Source organism: Kogia breviceps, chromosome X (assembly GCF_026419965.1).
Source record: "Kogia breviceps isolate mKogBre1 chromosome X, mKogBre1 haplotype 1, whole genome shotgun sequence".
In the NCBI taxonomy this organism is placed as follows: domain Eukaryota; kingdom Metazoa; phylum Chordata; class Mammalia; order Artiodactyla; family Physeteridae; genus Kogia; species Kogia breviceps.
In genome coordinates, this window is record NC_081330.1 from 119,380,467 (window position 1) to 119,398,746 (window position 18,280).

Genomic DNA, 18,280 nt, shown 5'->3' on the forward strand with positions numbered 1-18,280 from the left:
ACAGATAACATGCTCTTGTTTATACAAAGTCCCAAGGAATCCACTAAAAACCATTAGAATGAACAAACAAGTTTATCAGGGTTCACAACATGAGATCAGTATACAAAAGTCAATATATACCAGAAATGAACACTCCAAAATGCAATTAAGAAAACAATTCTATTTACAATAGCATCAAAAATATTTGGGAATAAACTAGGAATAACTTTAACAAGTGCCTTACTGTACGTGATTATAAAACACTGCTGAAATTAAAGATCTAAACAAATGGAAAGACATCCCACCTTCATGAAATTAAAGATATAATATTGTTAAGATTGCAATAGTAACTAAATTGATCCATGGATTCAAGGCAATCCCTACCAAAATCCCAGCTCTTTTTTGGTAGAAATTGACAAGCTGATTCTAAAGTTCATATGGAAATTCAAGGGACCCAGAATAATCAAAATAATCTTGAAAAAGAAGAATAAAGGTGGAGAACTCACACTTCCCAGTTTCAAAACTTTCTACAAAGCTATAGTAATCAAAACTGTGTAGTACTGATAAAAGGATAGACATATAGATCATGGAACAGAATTAAGAGTCTAGAAATAAACCTTCATATTTACAGTCAATTGATTTTTCGTAAGGGTGTCAAGAAAATTCAAGGAGAGGAAGTCTTTTTAACAAATGGTGCTGCGATAATTGGATATCCACATGCAATAAAATCAATTTGGACACCTACCTCACACCATACACAAAAATTAACTCAAAATGGATCAGACACCTAGACGTAAGAACTAAAACTATAAAACTCTCAGAGGAAAACATAGAAATAAATCTTTATGATTTGGGGTTAGGCGATGGCTTCTTAGATACAACACCAAAAGCACAAAGCAAAAGCACTTCTTTTACCGTGACTGAGAAAAAGGAGCCAGAGACAAAAGATCACATACTGTATGAGTCCATTTCTATAATATGTCCAGAATAGAGAAATCTATTAAGACCAAAAGGAGATTAGTGGTGGGACTTCCCTGGTGGTGCAGTGGATAGGACTCCGCACTCCCAGTGCAGGGGGCCCAGTTTCGGTCCCTGGTCAGGGGACTAGATCCCACATGCATGTTGCAACTAAGAGTCTGCATGTCGCAACTAAGAGTCTGCATGTCACAACTAAGAAGACTGCCGGCTGCAACTAAGGGGCCCACATGCCACAACTAAGGAGCCTGCCTGACGCAACTAAGACCCAGCACAACCAAATAAATAAATAAATAATCTTTTTTTTTTTTTTTAAAGGAGATTAGTGGCGGTCTAAGTGTGCAGGGGTGGTGGTCGGGGGTGCGGAGAGAATGGGAAGTGACTGGTAATAGGTGTGGGAAGTACCTTTTTCAGGTATGAAAATGTTCTACAATTAGATTGTGGGGATAGTTGTACAACATCGTGAATATACCAAACCCAATGAATTATATACTTTAAATACGATTTAATTATGGTATTTGAATGATATTTCAATTAAGCTATTAAAAATATAGTAATGAATTTAGAGAGAAGGATATGATCTGCTTAGAAAGGTAAGTCACTTTTTATATATTATTAGAACAACATCATCTATGCTGCATCTTCACTGCCACTTTAGTGAACAGTTTGATTACTTACCTGTTCCCATTCGCACTTTGTTAATTGTTCAGAGAGGGATCCATATGTTCTGATTCCCCGAGCTGTAATGATTGTACCTACTTTATTTCCCTTCTTAGTAGCACGGTCTCCATCTATTGGAATTGGTGGCATCAGCACAGATTTCACCTACAAAACAAATTTATGCTTTAGCCAAACCCTATGCTCAGGGTGCTGCATGTAGAAACTTCAGCACTAGTTGCTATTCTGTCTATATTGTTATGCCTTGACCCAATGGAAAACACATGGTCCCCTTTTCCATCTCACCTACCTCCTTCATCTTATTGATCCACTGATCTCTAAAAGTGGGGCTGTTAAGTTCTGTTTGTACATTTTTCAAAAAGAGATACTGTCCTAAGGGAAAGTTTCCCATTAGAGTTTCTAAAAGACCCCAGAGGCACAGATGGCAGTAGAGACATGTTCTGTGGCGTCCTGACAGGAAAAAGAAGATGCTAAGGGAAAACTAGTCTCCCTCTGAGCCTTTATCTATACATGGGGCTAAGAGAGAGAGAACTAACAGGCCTAGAGTTCAGAAACACCTCAAGAGGATGGTTGCTCTTCCTTTTGTTGTGTTTTCCAGGAGAAATGAGAGAAAGTACATCTGTGCCCAGGAAAGTGCACAAAGGGGACATAAGTTGAAAACTTTGGAAGCCCTTTGAGTTAAATGCACTGGGTTCTCAGTCTGACCTGCCAGCAATTGATTACATTCTCTAATCCTAGTAACAAAGGCAATGTATTTCTTTGGAAATAAAATATCTCTCTGATAGTACATCAATTACTATAATCCCTTCTACATTCCCTTACATAACTTGAGACTGTAATTTTATACTTGTTTCTTTGTAGTACCATATCTTTATACAAAACAATTTGAAATAATACTTCGATTACTTTGGTGACCTTAGTTCAGTGATGGACAATTCTCTGTGGTAGGCACTTAAGTTTCTTCTATAAACTAGGGTGTATATAAAACCTTACCTTCGTTTTTCAAAAATAAAATTGAACCTTATTCTGAGGTCCTGTCTCATTGAGATGGTTGGAGTTCAATTTCAGCTATTATTAGTGAGTTCACAGCCTACCCTCCCTGTCTCCCCATCAGCAAATGTCACCAGGTCTTAGGCAGAGCAGAATATTCTGGGAGGACACTCTGGACGTGGCTCCACACACCTCACTTCTGATAAGGTCATCAGGCAGAGCAAAACCACATGGTCTCTTAAGTACATGTGGCTCCACTGTTTTCAAGGCCACTTGGGATCACGATACTTTGTCCAGCCCCTGCTAAGGTACCACATCATCATTTTCTCCTGGGGGTCCTACTAGCCATCCCTTCCCACAACCCCTGGCAGGGAGTTTGAAAAATACTAAACAAGAGTCTTAGTGTTATAGAGTCTTCCTTCTCTGTCCCTCTGCATTCACCCTCCTCCCCAACTTGCCTACCTTACAAAATACCTTTAATGAACCTAGAATGGAGGTTGTCATCAGGTTCCCCCAACCCTACCCCTCTCCTATTAACAATTACACCACAACAGCAGGTATCAACCAGGAAGCATGGTCACCCCTACACTTGGAGGGTCTTAACAGATGGGCAAATGGGGGTTATAAAACTGAACTTGAAAACCTGTTTTTGTATCTCATCTGGTAGAGTTCCAAAGGCTTGAACCTACTATTTTCATTACAGTTCAATTACATTTCACACAACAAGCATGTGCTACCAGTTCAACTTCACTCTAGGCAGGGTAGACAAAAAATACACAAGTCAAATTTCTACCTTTAAAGCCAGTCTTTTCAGTAGGTGGAACAATGATCCCCAAAGGGGGTGAAATTTGAGGTATCCTGGTAAAATTCCTGGCCCCAACATTTATCCCTAGGGTCTGTCTTGGTGACTGAAATTCAAACCTTAGTTTTAAGTATCAGGAAAAAGAGGAGAGAGTTGCAGAAGAGAGTAATGTTCAAAGCTTACTCTATGCCATTTTCTTCATCTAGGTAATTATATTTCATCCTCGCAACAATTCAATACAGTAGGTGTTTTTAGCTTCAATGTATACATGTGGAAACTGAGGCTTAGAAACCGTTGGCAGCTTGCCCAGTCACCCAGCCAGGAAGTGGCAGGAGCAGGCTGTAATGGATGTAATGCTAGCTACATCTGTCTGATATCAGAGCTCCACGGTGTTTGCTAGATTAAGGTGGCTCGCAATTTAGGGTCTCCACAGAGACAGTAATGGGCATTCCAGACACATGCTCTTAATATCTCAAATAGCCTTAGAGAGGCCAGGCTTCTCAGGCTAACCTCAGGAAAGGAAAAGTTTTCAATCTGATCAATTGGTACTGGCTGCCATGGCTGATTAGCGCTGTTGTGATAGGGCAAGTGGTGGTGGAGTGTTGCATTCCTGCCATGTGCTTGCCAATATTTGACTGACAAAAACATCATGTTCCCTTGCTCCTGGCTAGAATTATATCCACCCATTATGTTAACAGTGACCACCCCATGTTGACTGAAACGTCTTATTGGCTTGACTATTTGCTGATATTATAAGAAAGGTGCTTTAAACTAGGTACCTTAAAATTTACTGCAACTGGGATACTTTTGAGAGTAAAGGGATGTGCTATTAATAACTACACCAAGACAACAGGTGTAAACCAGGAAGTATGGTCATCACTGGGTGAGGCTGGGGACTGGGGTGTGTAAAATCACCACAGAATCAGGAAAGGGGGTGTAAAAAGATTTTTTTCCAGTTTTATCTTACACTTGCCCTACTTTGGTCTTAAATCTCTTAGGAGATATTCAACAAACATTAATTAATACTTAACTACATCTTGGTGCTGGGGTTTTATCAGTGAACTAGAGAAGCAGGGGAGGATGGTAAACAAACAGTACTACAACTGCTTATTTAATTTTGGTAACTGTTATGAAGGATATGTACAAGGGGCTTGAAAGCACACAGAAGGGGACCTGATCTAGTGTGGAGGTCATGGATGGCTTTCCAGAGGAGGGGTGTATATTTAAGCTGAAATTAAAAGGATGAGAAGGAGTTAGCAACAATATTATCATTCATATGTGTATAAAGGTATAAGGGCTCTAAAAACTCATGGTGGGACTTCCCTGGTGGTCCAGTAGTTAAGAATCCGTCTTGCAATGCAGGCGACACCAGTTCGATCCCTGGTCAGGGAACTAAGATCCCACGTGCGTGCCATGGGGCAACTAAGCTCGTGCGCCACAACTACAGAGCCCACGTGCCGCAACTACAGAGCCCACGCACTTCGGAGCCCGTGCGCCACAACTAAGACCCAACACGGCCAAAAATAAATAAATAAATATTAGAAAAAAAACCTCAAGGTGAACAGGAATCACATTTCTGTCCATATCAAATTACATTCTGGCTCTAGACCCCACTTACTTAGATTGGTTGGAAGTCGGTTATCAGTCCTGAGGAGTAAGGGTTTAGGTTTCTCACTAGGACCGTACAAGATCACCTGGCTCCAGAGTTGCCACCGGTCCTCATGCCCACCTGGCACCCCGTCTACCCCCTGGTCTGGAAGTGTTGGCTGGGCTCCGGTACAGGCAGAAGACGATTGCAGTCACTCTGCAAGGCCCAGCCAAAGACGCTGTTCACTCCGGCTGGGAGCTTCACAGGCCCCCCCACACCCACTACCCTCAGAGGGTCAATACATATTCCTGCTCTGCTTCTGCTGTATTGAATATGGTTGCTTAAGTTGAAATATTAAAATATTCCCGCCCAGATTATCCTGAGCCATTTGGAATATATAAGGGAAATCACACCAATTCAGAAACAAATTGCTGTATGATTCCATTTCTATGAGGCATCTAGAGCAGTCAAATTCATAGAGACAGAACGTAGGATGGTGGTTGCCAAGGGCTGGGGAAGGTGGAATGGGGAGTCCGTGGTTAATGGGTAGAGCTTCAGTCTGGGAAGATGAAAAGTTTTAGAAATGGATGGTGGTGTCAGTAGTGATGGTTGCAGAACAATGTGAAAGTACTTAATGTCACTGAACTACACACTAAAAAATGGTTAAAGTGGTAAATTTTACGTTGTGTATATTTTACAACTTTAATTAATTAAGTAGAAATTTTAACTTTTCAAAAATCAGGATTTTTCACTTTTAGAAACTATATGAAATGCCGATATTTCCTCATTTTTCCACTTTCACCATGCATTTTTAACAATGCCTTTTCCATATATAGAAGTTATCCATTTAGTTCCTTATCATGCAATCATAGATTTTCTTAAAATTTGTACTAATCTTTTCAGAGTTACAGCAACCACTAAAACACGAATCAATACAGAATAATAAATGAAGGGAGGTACGTATCCCTTTATAAATCTCTGAGAACATTCATGCAAACACTGCTTCTTACTTTGTTTCTTTCTATACGGTGGAGTAAATTCAAGTCTGTGGACTCTGATATCCCTCCGTGTACGACCAGGATTTCATTGTCAATGATTGTACCAATTGGGAGCCACGTATAGATGTCTTCCAAGATTTGTAAGATTTTTCTCCCATGTAGCTGTAAGTAAGAGCTTGAGTAAGTCTATTTTTCTGATAGTTCAAGCTTATTGAATAGTCCCAACATATGGACAAAACCCCACAGTTTTCATGCCACCCAAAGAAGGTCAGGATGGAGTCACTAACCAACAAGCATGCATTAATCATGTCTTTTTAGTCTGTATTTTTGATACTTTGACATTTTGGTGCCTTGCTTACCCTTGAGAAGAGACTGCCCCTCCCAGGGCTAGTTAATTCCTAGAGATAGTAAAGGACTTGCCTTCTGTATGTAAATGAGGCTACCTTTCATATGCAAACCAACCTATCCAGAGCCTATCCTCCCAACTAGTCCTTTAAGGAATTCTCACACCCAGGGTCACTATTCTCAGCTCCAGTCACCCCAGGGCCAGATATCAGACAACCTTGGACAAGCCCTAAGCCCCAGAGCCTGCTAAAACTATTCAAACTAGCCAATCCTAAACGTGTTTACAATGCCTCACCCATTTCTCCCTGAGGAAACCACAATAAAGGCTCTTGTCCAGGCTTGCCTGCATTTCCTCTGCCTCTGACTGACCCCAGAGTGCTTTTTCCCCATGTGGCCGCCTGGTGTGGTGTGCTCTGCCTCCAGCTTCTAAGGAACTGTGAGTTTTTTCCTTCATGACAGTCATTTCCATGTGTGCACGTTTTACCACACCTGAGTAAAACAAATCCCAGGTACCTTTAAAGCAATGGAATATGTTTGTATCTATGCTAAAACTCACACAGAAGTCACAATGAAAAAGCTTGTGTCTAGAAAGAAAAACAGGTCTTCACTGTGGCCAGGGCTTCCTTTTGTGCTTTTATTTTATTGGCATGAATTCTGACTAGTTCTCCCCTCACCCTTCTTGAAGGTTTTTTTTTTCTTTTTTTAACTTCTATGTATAAACAGCAAAGAAAATGCACAAAAAGAAGAGCCTTACCTTATATTTATACAAAACTTCATTTGTGAAGCCATACCTGAAAAAAACAATGGGATTTCAACTCTTTCATTGAACGTTGAGAACTCCTACTTACATGAGTCAAGTCATGCAAAAAAGGGAGTCCTTGACATCTCACTACCGCAAGTATCAAGAACTCAAAAAACTAGACTTTATTTGGAACTATTACTTATCCAAGACTTTGCTAGGCACAATGGGAAAGAACAAAAGCAGCCGATGACATTGTCCCTATCCTCAAGGAGTTTAGAGCTTAGAGTATAGTTGGGAAAAGAAGATAAATTTTCATGAAACAATTACAAGACAACTTAAGAAATACATGGTATGCACAGCTGTGTAAGTACTGTAAGTATTCAGAGACGTGTGCTGTGGCAACTGGGGGACAGTGTGTGAGACAATGCTTTTCATTTAGATAGAATTTCTCAGACATCCTATGTCTTCTAGTAAATGAATGATCAGGGGGCAAAAAGACTGAATAAAGACAAAGAAAAGCCTAGAAGATAACACGTTGGCTCTTTATACTCTCTGATATAGTTCATGTAATGGTATTGAGGGTTTTAATAGAAAGTGTCAGGAATTGTAATGCCTGAATAGCAGTCACTAAAGGAGAATTAATGATGAAAAATTTTTTTCAATTACTTTCCTTGCCTTAGGATAATAATATATACCTTTAACACAGTGAAGTCAGAACACAGCATACTCACTCCCGGTTTCCATGCAAATCACGTCATGTGAAGCTTCTACAGGGTAACGTTATGTTTTCCAAGATGAACTCAGCCCTGCCTACTCAATGGCACCTCGAATCAGCTTACCCCAAACTGAACTCATCCTTCTCCCTCATCCCAACTTTCTCCACTTATCATGTTCCCAGTAACAGTGATCTTGCAAATTCAAGCTAGGAACCTGGAGGTTATCCCTGATTCTCTCTCCTTTCAAGTCCCCCATATCACGTTACCAAGCCTTAAATCATTGCCTAAACTTCCTCCTGAATATATCTACTGCTTTGCGTCTCCATCTTTACCACCCAAGTCTAAGTGAGACGCCATCATCTATCTCTTCAACTACTTCCTAATTGGCCTCCCCATATCAATTCTTGTCCCTCTCCAAACTAATCTTCCTGCTGCATTTTAAAACACAAATTGTATAATACCCTTCAATGATTTTCTCTTGTCCTCAGGAGAAAGCCCAAATTTCTATGCAATCATTTCTTACGTCTCCAGCCCTATCAGGTACCATCCTGTACTTCAGTCTATGTTCCTCCCATCCTGAACTTCTTTCAAGTCTAAAAAGTCCTTTCTCGAGTTCTGCATAAGTTGTCTCCTCACTGTGGAACAGTTTCTCACCGCCCCCCCCTGCCATGGTCCTCTCTTGATCGCCTAATTCATCCTCCAGGTCTCAGGCTAATGCCATACTTCTATGGGAGAACCTTCCAATCACCCCTCAGACAGATTGGATCCCCCACTTTACAAACTCATCACACTTGAAAAACCTGCTCAACTCGTGTCTTCCCTGCTAGATGTAAACTCCAGGAGGGAAGGGGCCATGTCTCTTTCACTAACCCTTGTAGGCACTAGATAAATACAATTGACTAGATAAATAAATGGAAGGATAAACTGCATGCCCAGATAAACATATTGAGCTATATTATATATAATGGGTCTCTGAAAGTAGCCTTGAGATTTTGGGATTTTTTTTTTTCTTCATGATCTTATCATTTGCTTCCATACTTGAGGATTAGAATTGAAACTGTATTCAGGCCAAGTGCCAAAACTGCCCCAAAGACAAAACTAATCAGCTGCTGAGCTTTGATCTAAGCACCCAAAAGTCCAGGACCAAAGCATGAAACATGCCATGCCTTCTACTTCCCTAGAGCAAACTGGATTCTGTTTTTCACAAAACAAGAAACAAGAAAAACAAAAGGAGAAGGAGAGGAAGAAAAAGAGGAAGGGAAAGGGGAAGAGGAAGAGGAAGAGGAGTAGGATGAGGAAAGAAGAGAAAGGAGAACATTTGTCACTTACTGTGCCTTTCAGCAAAAATTGGTAAACCATTTAACCAATCTTTATTACCCAAAACTCCAGTGAGTCAGATAGTTGAAATGCTATGTTACAGCTGTTCTCAAATATGTTTATGAACAACTATGCCAAAAGCAATCACCGTGTCATAAAAAATATACACATCAGTGAAAAACACAGTACTAGTTTCTGAGACAACATGTGATACAAGCCAAAAGAGCAGCAAGAGAATGAGTCCATCTAAACCTGCTCATAGAACCTACTACACCTCCAAACCTGGCCTAACACATCTACTCAGCACACAATTTGGCGTGTGAAGGCTGGGCACGGGAAGAAGAACATAATAGAAGGGCGAAGGAAGAACGGGAAGAAAAGATAGGAAGGGCACTTTAGAGCAATTTATACTCACTCACACACAGAAGATTGGGGGAGGTAAATCGCTGTAAGAATTGAGCTCTTCCTTGAGATTCTCCTCATCCCTGCTTCTCTACACTCACCTCTAACTCTCTGCTAGGGGCTAAACATGGCAGCATTTTCCAGAACAGGAAACAAAAGAGGAAATCCACAGGCCTAGGTTACCTCATATTCATCATAAAATCTTCATGGTTGCCTCTGTTCAGGTGCACGTCATTAGGGTAGACCAGAAAACTCACAAACAGGATGATTAGGATCTCCATGGAATTTTTTCCTCGATCCACAAAATCACCATTAAAAACATATGGGTTGCTCTCTGAGGGGAGACCATTCTGTGGAAGGAAGAAGGAGAAAAACAAGCAGTTAAAAAAATGTACTTTTGGGGCTTCCCTGGTGGCGCAGTGGTTGAGAGTCCACCTGCCGATGCAGGGGACACAGGTTCGATCACTGGTCCAGGAAGATCCCACATGCTGCAGAGCAACTAAGCCCTTGTGCCACAACTACTGAGCCTGCGTTCTACAGCCCGCGAGCCACAACTACTGAGCCTGCAGGCCACAACTACTGAAGCCCACACACCTAGAGCCTGTGCTCTGCAGCAAGAGAAGCCACAGCAATGAGAAGCCTGCGCACCACAACAAAGAATAGGCCCCGCTCACCGCAAATAGAGAAAGCCTGCAGTGAAAGAAGACCCAACACAGCCAAAAATAAATAAATAAAATTAATTAATTAATTTTAAAAAACAAACAAAAAAATAAAGTAAATAAAATAAAATAAAATAAAAATGGTTACTCTCATCTCTTCCTTAGGTAGAAGAGGGAAACTTCTACCCAAGGAATAACACTAAACTAAGAGCCAAATATCGTTCATTCTAAGGGACCCTTATTTAACTTCTCTGGGCTGTGATTCTCTCAATTTGAAAAAAGGGAATGACACTATATTCTCTACACACACCCCCACCCCAGATCAAATGAGAGAACGGGTATGAAAGCACTCAGGAAAGTGTAAGGTACTGCCCAACTATGAGCAGGGCTAACACACCATCAGTACACTCTGATATGATCACATCAGGTGTTGCAGGCATGTGTTTTGACTGCTCACTGACCAGGGCCATATTTGTTGTTAAATATTTTGATTACCACTCCTGAGTATGAGATAATACTTTAAAATACAGTCTTAGCACAAAAAAGGACTGGGATCAGGACAAAGGTCTGGTCTTTATAGCAGCTATTCACTCGTTTACTTCTGTACTATTAAACTCTAAGATAAAACACGTCATGCCTGGTAGGGAAATGGTTGAGTGCGTTTCTATTGCATAGTGAGATAAATTCAAATGTTTAAAAAAATACATTACAAAGAGAAAATTTTAAGTACTCATACATCCTAATATATGTCCTCCTTCAAAAAAGTTACCTTCAAGAAATAATGTATGTATTCTAGTTATACTAATCTTTCTCAAATGATTTTCAAATTCCTTTTTTGTTAGATTTCAAATTACATAAGAAAATCTTATGACTTTATACTCACCACCTAGTATTTATATATATTTAAAATTTTTCATATCAATATGATAAAAATAGTTGAAAAAATATAATACAAGTTGTAGCAAATAACTTAGGGATTCCAGAAATCATTATGCAATGAAACATGTCCTGAAGGTAACTGGAAACAAATAAGCAAGCAGTGGTGTAGTGTTCTGGGCCAGAAGACTTATTCTCTAATGCAGCTCCACTTTTACTCATGTGTCTGTCCTTGGGCAAGTTATTTGATCTTTATGAACTCTAGCTTCCTCATCTGTTAAATGAGAACGATAACTTCCACACTTATCACACAGGGATACTTTGGAACTCAAATGAGACTGTGTGTATAAAGTTTCATGAAAACCAGAAAGCACCATATAAATTAAGAGATTCGTTTTATTATGGGCTCCAAGTTATTTCTATTTTTAAGATCCCATTATTTTATATTTTCTTATACATTAACTCACATAACCTTATTCAAACTGGGCTTAGATAGTGTGAGCCAGTTATAAAAATATAGGCTATTGGTCATCAAAACTTAAAGAAAAGGGGAATGATTCTGCATCTCTGATACACTTCCTTCCTTTAGCCTTCAACTGGCTGGGATGAGTAAGCTGGAGAAGTCTGAAAGGTGCTGAAGGCTATAGGTTCTATTGGGATGTCCAGGACTGAAGGGGGCTCAAGGAGCAGCAGCAGAGAGCCATGGAAGAACTAGGTCTGAGAGGACATGTGGACTCCTTGATTAAGGGGAGACCCTGCCTCAGAGCATGTGTATGGTCTTGGTTGGGAGAGAGGGATCTGGATCTTACCAGAAAAAGTATAGGAGAATTTCTTTTACATCTCTGAAGCTAAAAGAATACTAATACTTGTATTTAGAGACACCTAGGAACAAAGAGACTTCCTCTCACACTCTTGATGCAGGAGCAGAAAGTGTTGTGTCTCCAACTACGGAGAAGCTTAACCTAGCTTAAGCAGAAAATTAAAAATGGAAATAATCTAGTACTTAAGGGGATCCAGTAACCAGAGAGAGGCAGACCAATCAGATCTGCCAAAGTGCTATCCCCTAATGAGACAAGACCACTGGAGGAGACAGAGGACACTTTTTTTTTTTTTAAAGAGTACCATGGGGCTTCCCTGGTGGCACAGTGGTTGAGAGTCCGCCTGCCAATGCAGGGGACACGGATTCGTGCCCTGGTCCGGGAAGATCTCACATGCCGCTGAGCAGCTGGGTGCATGAGCCATGGCCGCTGAGCCTGCATGTCTGGAGTCTGTGCTCTGCAACAGGAGAGGCCACAACAGTGAGAGGCCACAACAGTGAGAGGCCCGTGTACCACAAAAAAAAAAAAAAAGAGTACCATGAAATAAAGAACAAAAAGTTAATAATTCTTGGCATGAAAAATATGCTATTCAAATTTAAAATAGCAATAGATTGGCACTAACTAAAAGAAAGAATGGTTGAAAAATACATTACTGACCTGAAAGAGCAAGCACATAAAAAAATCTCTCATACAGAGCAAAAGGCAAAATGATGGAAATCATGAGGAATGAGTAAGAGATTAGAGTTCAGAGCCAAGAGAACTAATGTGTCAATAATAAGCACTCCAGAATCAGGAAAAAGGAACAGATGGAGAGGAGGCAATAATTACATAAATAAGAGGGAATTTTCTATGGTTAAAAAGAGACTTCGGCCTGAAGTGTGAAAGAGCTCATGACTCCCATGCTCAATGAACATGTACTGATTGCTTGTTATGTACTAGATACAGTTTTAGGGTGTTAGAAACACAGAAGTAAACAATACAAACTCCCTGCATTCAAGCAGCTTGCATTTAGAGAATGTAACACCCACATGCCCCATAGAGGAAAATACTCAAGACAATATTCTAACCAAATAATAGTAGTAACAATAAAAAGTCCTTAAGCCAGGGAAAGACTAAGAGGAAAGAATACAGATGTGAACAATGAACTTTGCAATATATAATTAAATATAAATCAATAGCAATAATATGGAAATTGTGTTTAAGTACAAAGCAAGAATTCAAGAAATAGAAGAGACATACTACGAAGGAAATCTAATAATGGTCAAGAACTAAAAATATGGCATGAAAAATAGCTAAGGATTTGCAGGAGAGGTGAAGGGAGAAAAGTAAAATTCTCTACAAATCTCATCTGAATGGGGGATGTACATGGAAAACGTGAAAACAAATACGTTTGTCTTACTGGAGGAGAGAGAGGCTAATGGTGGAGGAATAAAGTTATAGCTATTTGAGAAGTATACATACATACATCATCTATTAGAAATGTCAGGAATGGAAAGACAATGACTAAGGAATGGAAAAGCACAGTAAAAATGCCAAAGAAAACAATAATTTAAAAAACTTCACAAAAACAGCAAAAAGAAAGGAAAAAAGGATGAAACAAAGAGAAATAAATAGTAAACAAAGTAGAATAGAAGGACATTTTTCAAAAATATGTGTTGTTATACTAAATGTGAGTGGGTTAAATTCTACCATTAAAATACCAAGACTACCAGACTACATTAAAACACAAAACCCAGGTATGTATAGTTTGTGAGAAATACACATGAAAAAAATAAAGGGAGATTGAAAACAAGGTAAGTACAACAAAGAAAAAGCAAAAATGTGAATATTAATATTAGATATAGTGGAATTTTTAATATTAAAAGTGCTAAACATGATGACAAAGCAACATTATATCATAACAGGCACTTTATAAAGAAGATACAATTCATAAACTTGTATTCAATAAACAAAAGAACAAGTTTTTGCTTTGTATACTTAGCTACTATAAATGCAAGATATTTTAAAAAATACAAACATAGTAAATCATTCAGATCAAATTATTGGTTTAAAATAATGTCCACAAATTATTTGACACTCCCTTTAAAAGGTGAAGCCTAATTTACCATTCCTGGAATGTGGCCTGGACTTAGTGATTTGTTTTTAAGAAAGGAATGAGAAAAAGCAGAAGTGATGGCGTGCAACTTTGGAGACTAAGTCATAAAAGATACTACAGCCTCCTATCTGATCCCTCTCTTGGATCACTCACTCTGGGGAAAGCTAGCTGCTATGTCATGAGAACACTCAGGTGCCCTGTGGAGAGGCCCATGTGGTTGTTTTGTCAACAGCCAGCAAGGAACTGAAATGCTGTGCCATGTGAGTCAGCAATCTTGGAAACGGGTCTGCCAACCCCAGTCAACCTTACAAATGACTGCAGCCCTGGCCAACAGCTTGATTGCTAGCTCATGAGAGACCTTAAGCCAGAACCACCCAACTAAACTGCACTCAAATTTCTGAAACTGTGAGAAACTAAAACTGTGAGAAACTATGAAACTGTGAGATACTAAATGTTTGCAGTTTTAAGCCACGAAGTACTGGGGTAATTTATTACACAGAAATATACAATATACATATTTAGAAAGATATAGATGGAAAAAACTGAATAAACAGTTTACCCTTGAACTGCAAGGGTCTACTTATATGCAGATATTTTTCAATAGTAAATACTGCAGTACTTGAGAACCTGCTGTATAGCACAGGGAACGCCACTTCGCTGTAGAGTAGAAACTAACAAAACACTGTAAAACAACTATACCCCAATTAAAAATAAATAAATAAATTTCATTATATAATAGGTAAAAAAAAAACCACTACAGTACTACATGGTCCATGGTTGGTTGAATCTGTGGACACAGAGGAACTGTGGATGAAGAGGGCCGACAATAAGTTATTCGTGGATTAACTCTTGCATTGTTCAAGGGTCAACTGTATAACTAATGAACTTAATAGAAAGCTATATGAAGAACTTTGCATCCTATGAATAGAGAATACAATTAATTTTTCATTTGTCCATAGAGGCTTCATGAGAATCATATACTTGATTTCAAAGAAATCCTTAACAAATTCAAAATAAGAAATGTTTCATAGAACACATTTTCATATCATAATCCAAAAAAATCTGAAGTAAATAAAAATATGATTCAAAAAATTCCAGCTTCTTGAATTAAGATCCTTGGAAATTAAAAATTGTAGTCTTAATAACCATTGGATCAAAGAGGAAATTAATAGCAATATTACAAGTTCAACAGAAGGCTCAGTTAAAACTAAAATTAGAAAAGATTCATTGCCTTAAATGCCTTCATTATTAAAGAAGATGCACGGGAAAGACTGTATTCATCTTAAGACATTAGAAAAATAAAAATAAAACCAATCAAATAAAGATAAAAGTTGAAATTAATGAAATGGAAAACAAAAAAATGAAAGCTATATGATCCAAAGGGTGATTCTCTGAAAGAACAAATTGATAAAATTGATGATAAAACTCATCATGAGCCTGATTGAGGATAAGTGAAAAAAGAGAATAAATGTAAGATTAAAGATTGGAAAAAAAACAAAGATATACAGAATTTTAAAACTGTATATATATATATATATATATATATATATATATATATATATATAGAGAGAGAGAGAGAGAGAGAGAGAGAGAGAGAGAGAATATAATATTGGCATCTGTGGCAATGTACTTTGATAATCTAGAGAAATGGAGGACTTTCTTGACAATTAGAAGCTACCAAAACTGATTCAAAAGTAGAAAACTTCAAAAGTGCATTGGTTGCATGTTGCTTTATAGCTGACCTCTATCTCAATTTTCAAGAGCAAATAGTTTTAATGTTACTTAAACCAGTGATCCCCATTCTTGGCTGCACATTAGAATCACATGGAGACTCCTAGGTGTCCATCAGAATCTCTGGGAGTGGGACTCAGGAATCAGTAGTTTTTTTTCCCCATTTCCTTGGGTGATTATAATGTATAGCCAAGTTTGAGAACAAGGGATTTAAGTTCCAAACCATAGAAAATGATGTAAATCTCTCCAATTTATTTTATAAGATCAATAAAACCTTAATATCAAAATCTGAGAAAAGCAACAGTCAAAATTTGAGAAAATATGTAAACATATTTTCCACTGGGATGACCAATTTTCTGGTAGTAGAACTCCTCCCCAGTTAAACCAAACTTTATAGGTATTTCACCTCTACTATGAGCAATGAATACTGAATTTCTTTAGTCAAACCCAATTTTAAGCCGCGAATAGTAAGGGTCAGCTAAGCCATCCACCTTACATGGCACGCTTAACACCCAATAAGTTTTAACCTTTTCAAAAAATCACACGTCTTCAAAAGATTGATTTTTGATAATGAAGCTCGTTCAATAGAAAATGTCACTGTCTCTGAAAGTGATTCTAAAAGGAGTCCTAAAAATATACTGAACTTCTGTAAGTGTTGAGCCTCTGAAGGCAAAGGCAAGACTTATTTGGATATATAAGAACTTCATTGTTGATCCAGGACTAGTTGTATTACTCTATATAGTCTGAGTTCAAGTACGTTTTAGTCTTAGAATAATAAGAGAATTGGAAAACAGATAAAAAAGAATAGCTGAGTCTCCTGGGACATGGGTCTCTAGGATATTTAGGCTTCTAGCTACGCTACTGAGATTTCTCTGGATTTCCTTCAAAGAAGGAAACACTGCTGCTGAGGGAACCCATCCTTCACTCAATTCCAGTAAACCAAACTCTCTGGCTTATTCTGCAGCTGATATACAACAAACCATCTATGACATGGTGATCAAGTTGACAAATATAGAAAACCTGGGGTAACTACATCTCTGAACAGCATTAGATGACCTTCAGGGGGAAAAAATAGCAGACCACAATTAATTAACTTGAGTAGAGATAAGGAGACTTATTTCCCACTGAAGTATTTTACATAAGACATCTAGAAGTTATCACAATTTTTTTGGACATTTTCCCAAGGCACATCAAACAATAACCTCTGGACCTCAACTCCACATTATTTTAATTTTTATTTCTTTTGCAAACTCTATTTTAGAGATCTGTTCTGATTATAACATACTGCCTTAATCTCAAAAGGTAAAGAATTGACTACTGTGGCAGTGGGAAGCATATCAGCAATAGAGAAAAAAGAAAATATTTAATGACCTTCACAGCCGGAAAATTTGGGGCATAGGGGGTGGGGTGGGGGATGGTGGAGGAGAAAGAAAAGGAAAACAAGGCTGCGTGGCTTCCATGGACTGCTAGCATCAGTATGACACCCACAGGGTTGAGAGGTAATTAGCTTCTCTCTGTCCATGTGCAGTTCTTTTTCAACTGTAGGAGGTTTCCACACACAGCATCAATTTAACAAACTAACTTGCCAATACTTGGTCTAAAATTTCAAGCTTTCTAGTCAATAAAGAATAGGCTCTAAATGAAGTATTCCAAATTGGTCACTCTAATTAAGCAAGAGTGGCTGATTAAAATTAACCTTTTCAGAAAATAAAGTCTAAAAATTTGACCTAACTAATGCCATGTAAATTGCTTCACTTGATGATATTTGAAGCCATATAAAGTTGGGATGCCCTTTAAGGAAAGGTGTGCCATGGTTAACCGTGAGGCACCCAGAGAAAATAATTCCCTTCAAACCCAGATAGGATTGTGAGCTGAAACTGTCTAGCTTAGTCTTAAGGTGCTAAATGATAGAATTTGTAAGGACCACCAAATATTAAAGAAACCAAAAATGTCAAAACAATCAAAAACGATCACTGGTACAGATTCCATCATTTATTGCAGCACACCACAAAAAGGGTGTGGGAATAAAATCTTTTCTGATCCTTCAAAACTTTCCTTCATGATTTAGGCACTTACTAAATTACTAAAACTCTTTGAAGGGATTGTCTTAAATGTCACCTCCTCCAGGAAGTCTCCCACGACTTAGATGCCCCTCCAATGTGCTCCCTTGGAAACTCGCTTACCCCAGTTATAACATGTCTCACCCTGAACTGTCTTGTCTTTTCATTAGTTGACCTACCCCACTAAACTGTGATATCTTTGGGGCCAAAACAGTTCCATACTCTTTCATCGCTGGACTCTCAATCTCCACTTCCTGAACACCGTCATTGGTTAACACCCAAAATATTTCTTGCTTTCATGTGAATGCTATAATTTCACCTTTAGTCCTTTTTATAGTACTTCTAACCACCCACCTCCTCCTGTTCAATCTTTACATTAGCATCTTCCAGTTTTATATATTCCATTTAGTTTTGCCAATGGAATTAAAGAAACATTCTCTTTTTGCATCTATCTACTCCAGAGTCCTTTCCCTGATCACACCTTAACATCTTCAACTACCTCTTGAGAG

At 38.6% G+C, this 18,280-nt stretch overlaps 1 protein-coding gene across 9 annotated transcripts in view; it reads right to left on the bottom strand.

Annotated features, from left to right (window-relative positions):
• Window positions 1-18,280, bottom strand: part of PPEF1 (protein phosphatase with EF-hand domain 1) — a 157,318-nt gene that overhangs the window by 39,228 nt on the left and 99,810 nt on the right. For all 9 annotated transcript variants that reach the window (XM_067024057.1, XM_067024062.1, XM_067024055.1 and 6 more), the window contains 4 exons: window positions 9,716-9,882; window positions 7,110-7,146; window positions 6,023-6,172; window positions 1,633-1,779 (listed from right to left, as the gene is read on the bottom strand). In XM_067024057.1, the coding sequence (XP_066880158.1) occupies window positions 1,633-1,779; window positions 6,023-6,172; window positions 7,110-7,146; window positions 9,716-9,882 (501 nt within the window). The remainder of the gene's footprint in view (window positions 1-1,632; window positions 1,780-6,022; window positions 6,173-7,109; window positions 7,147-9,715; window positions 9,883-18,280) is intronic.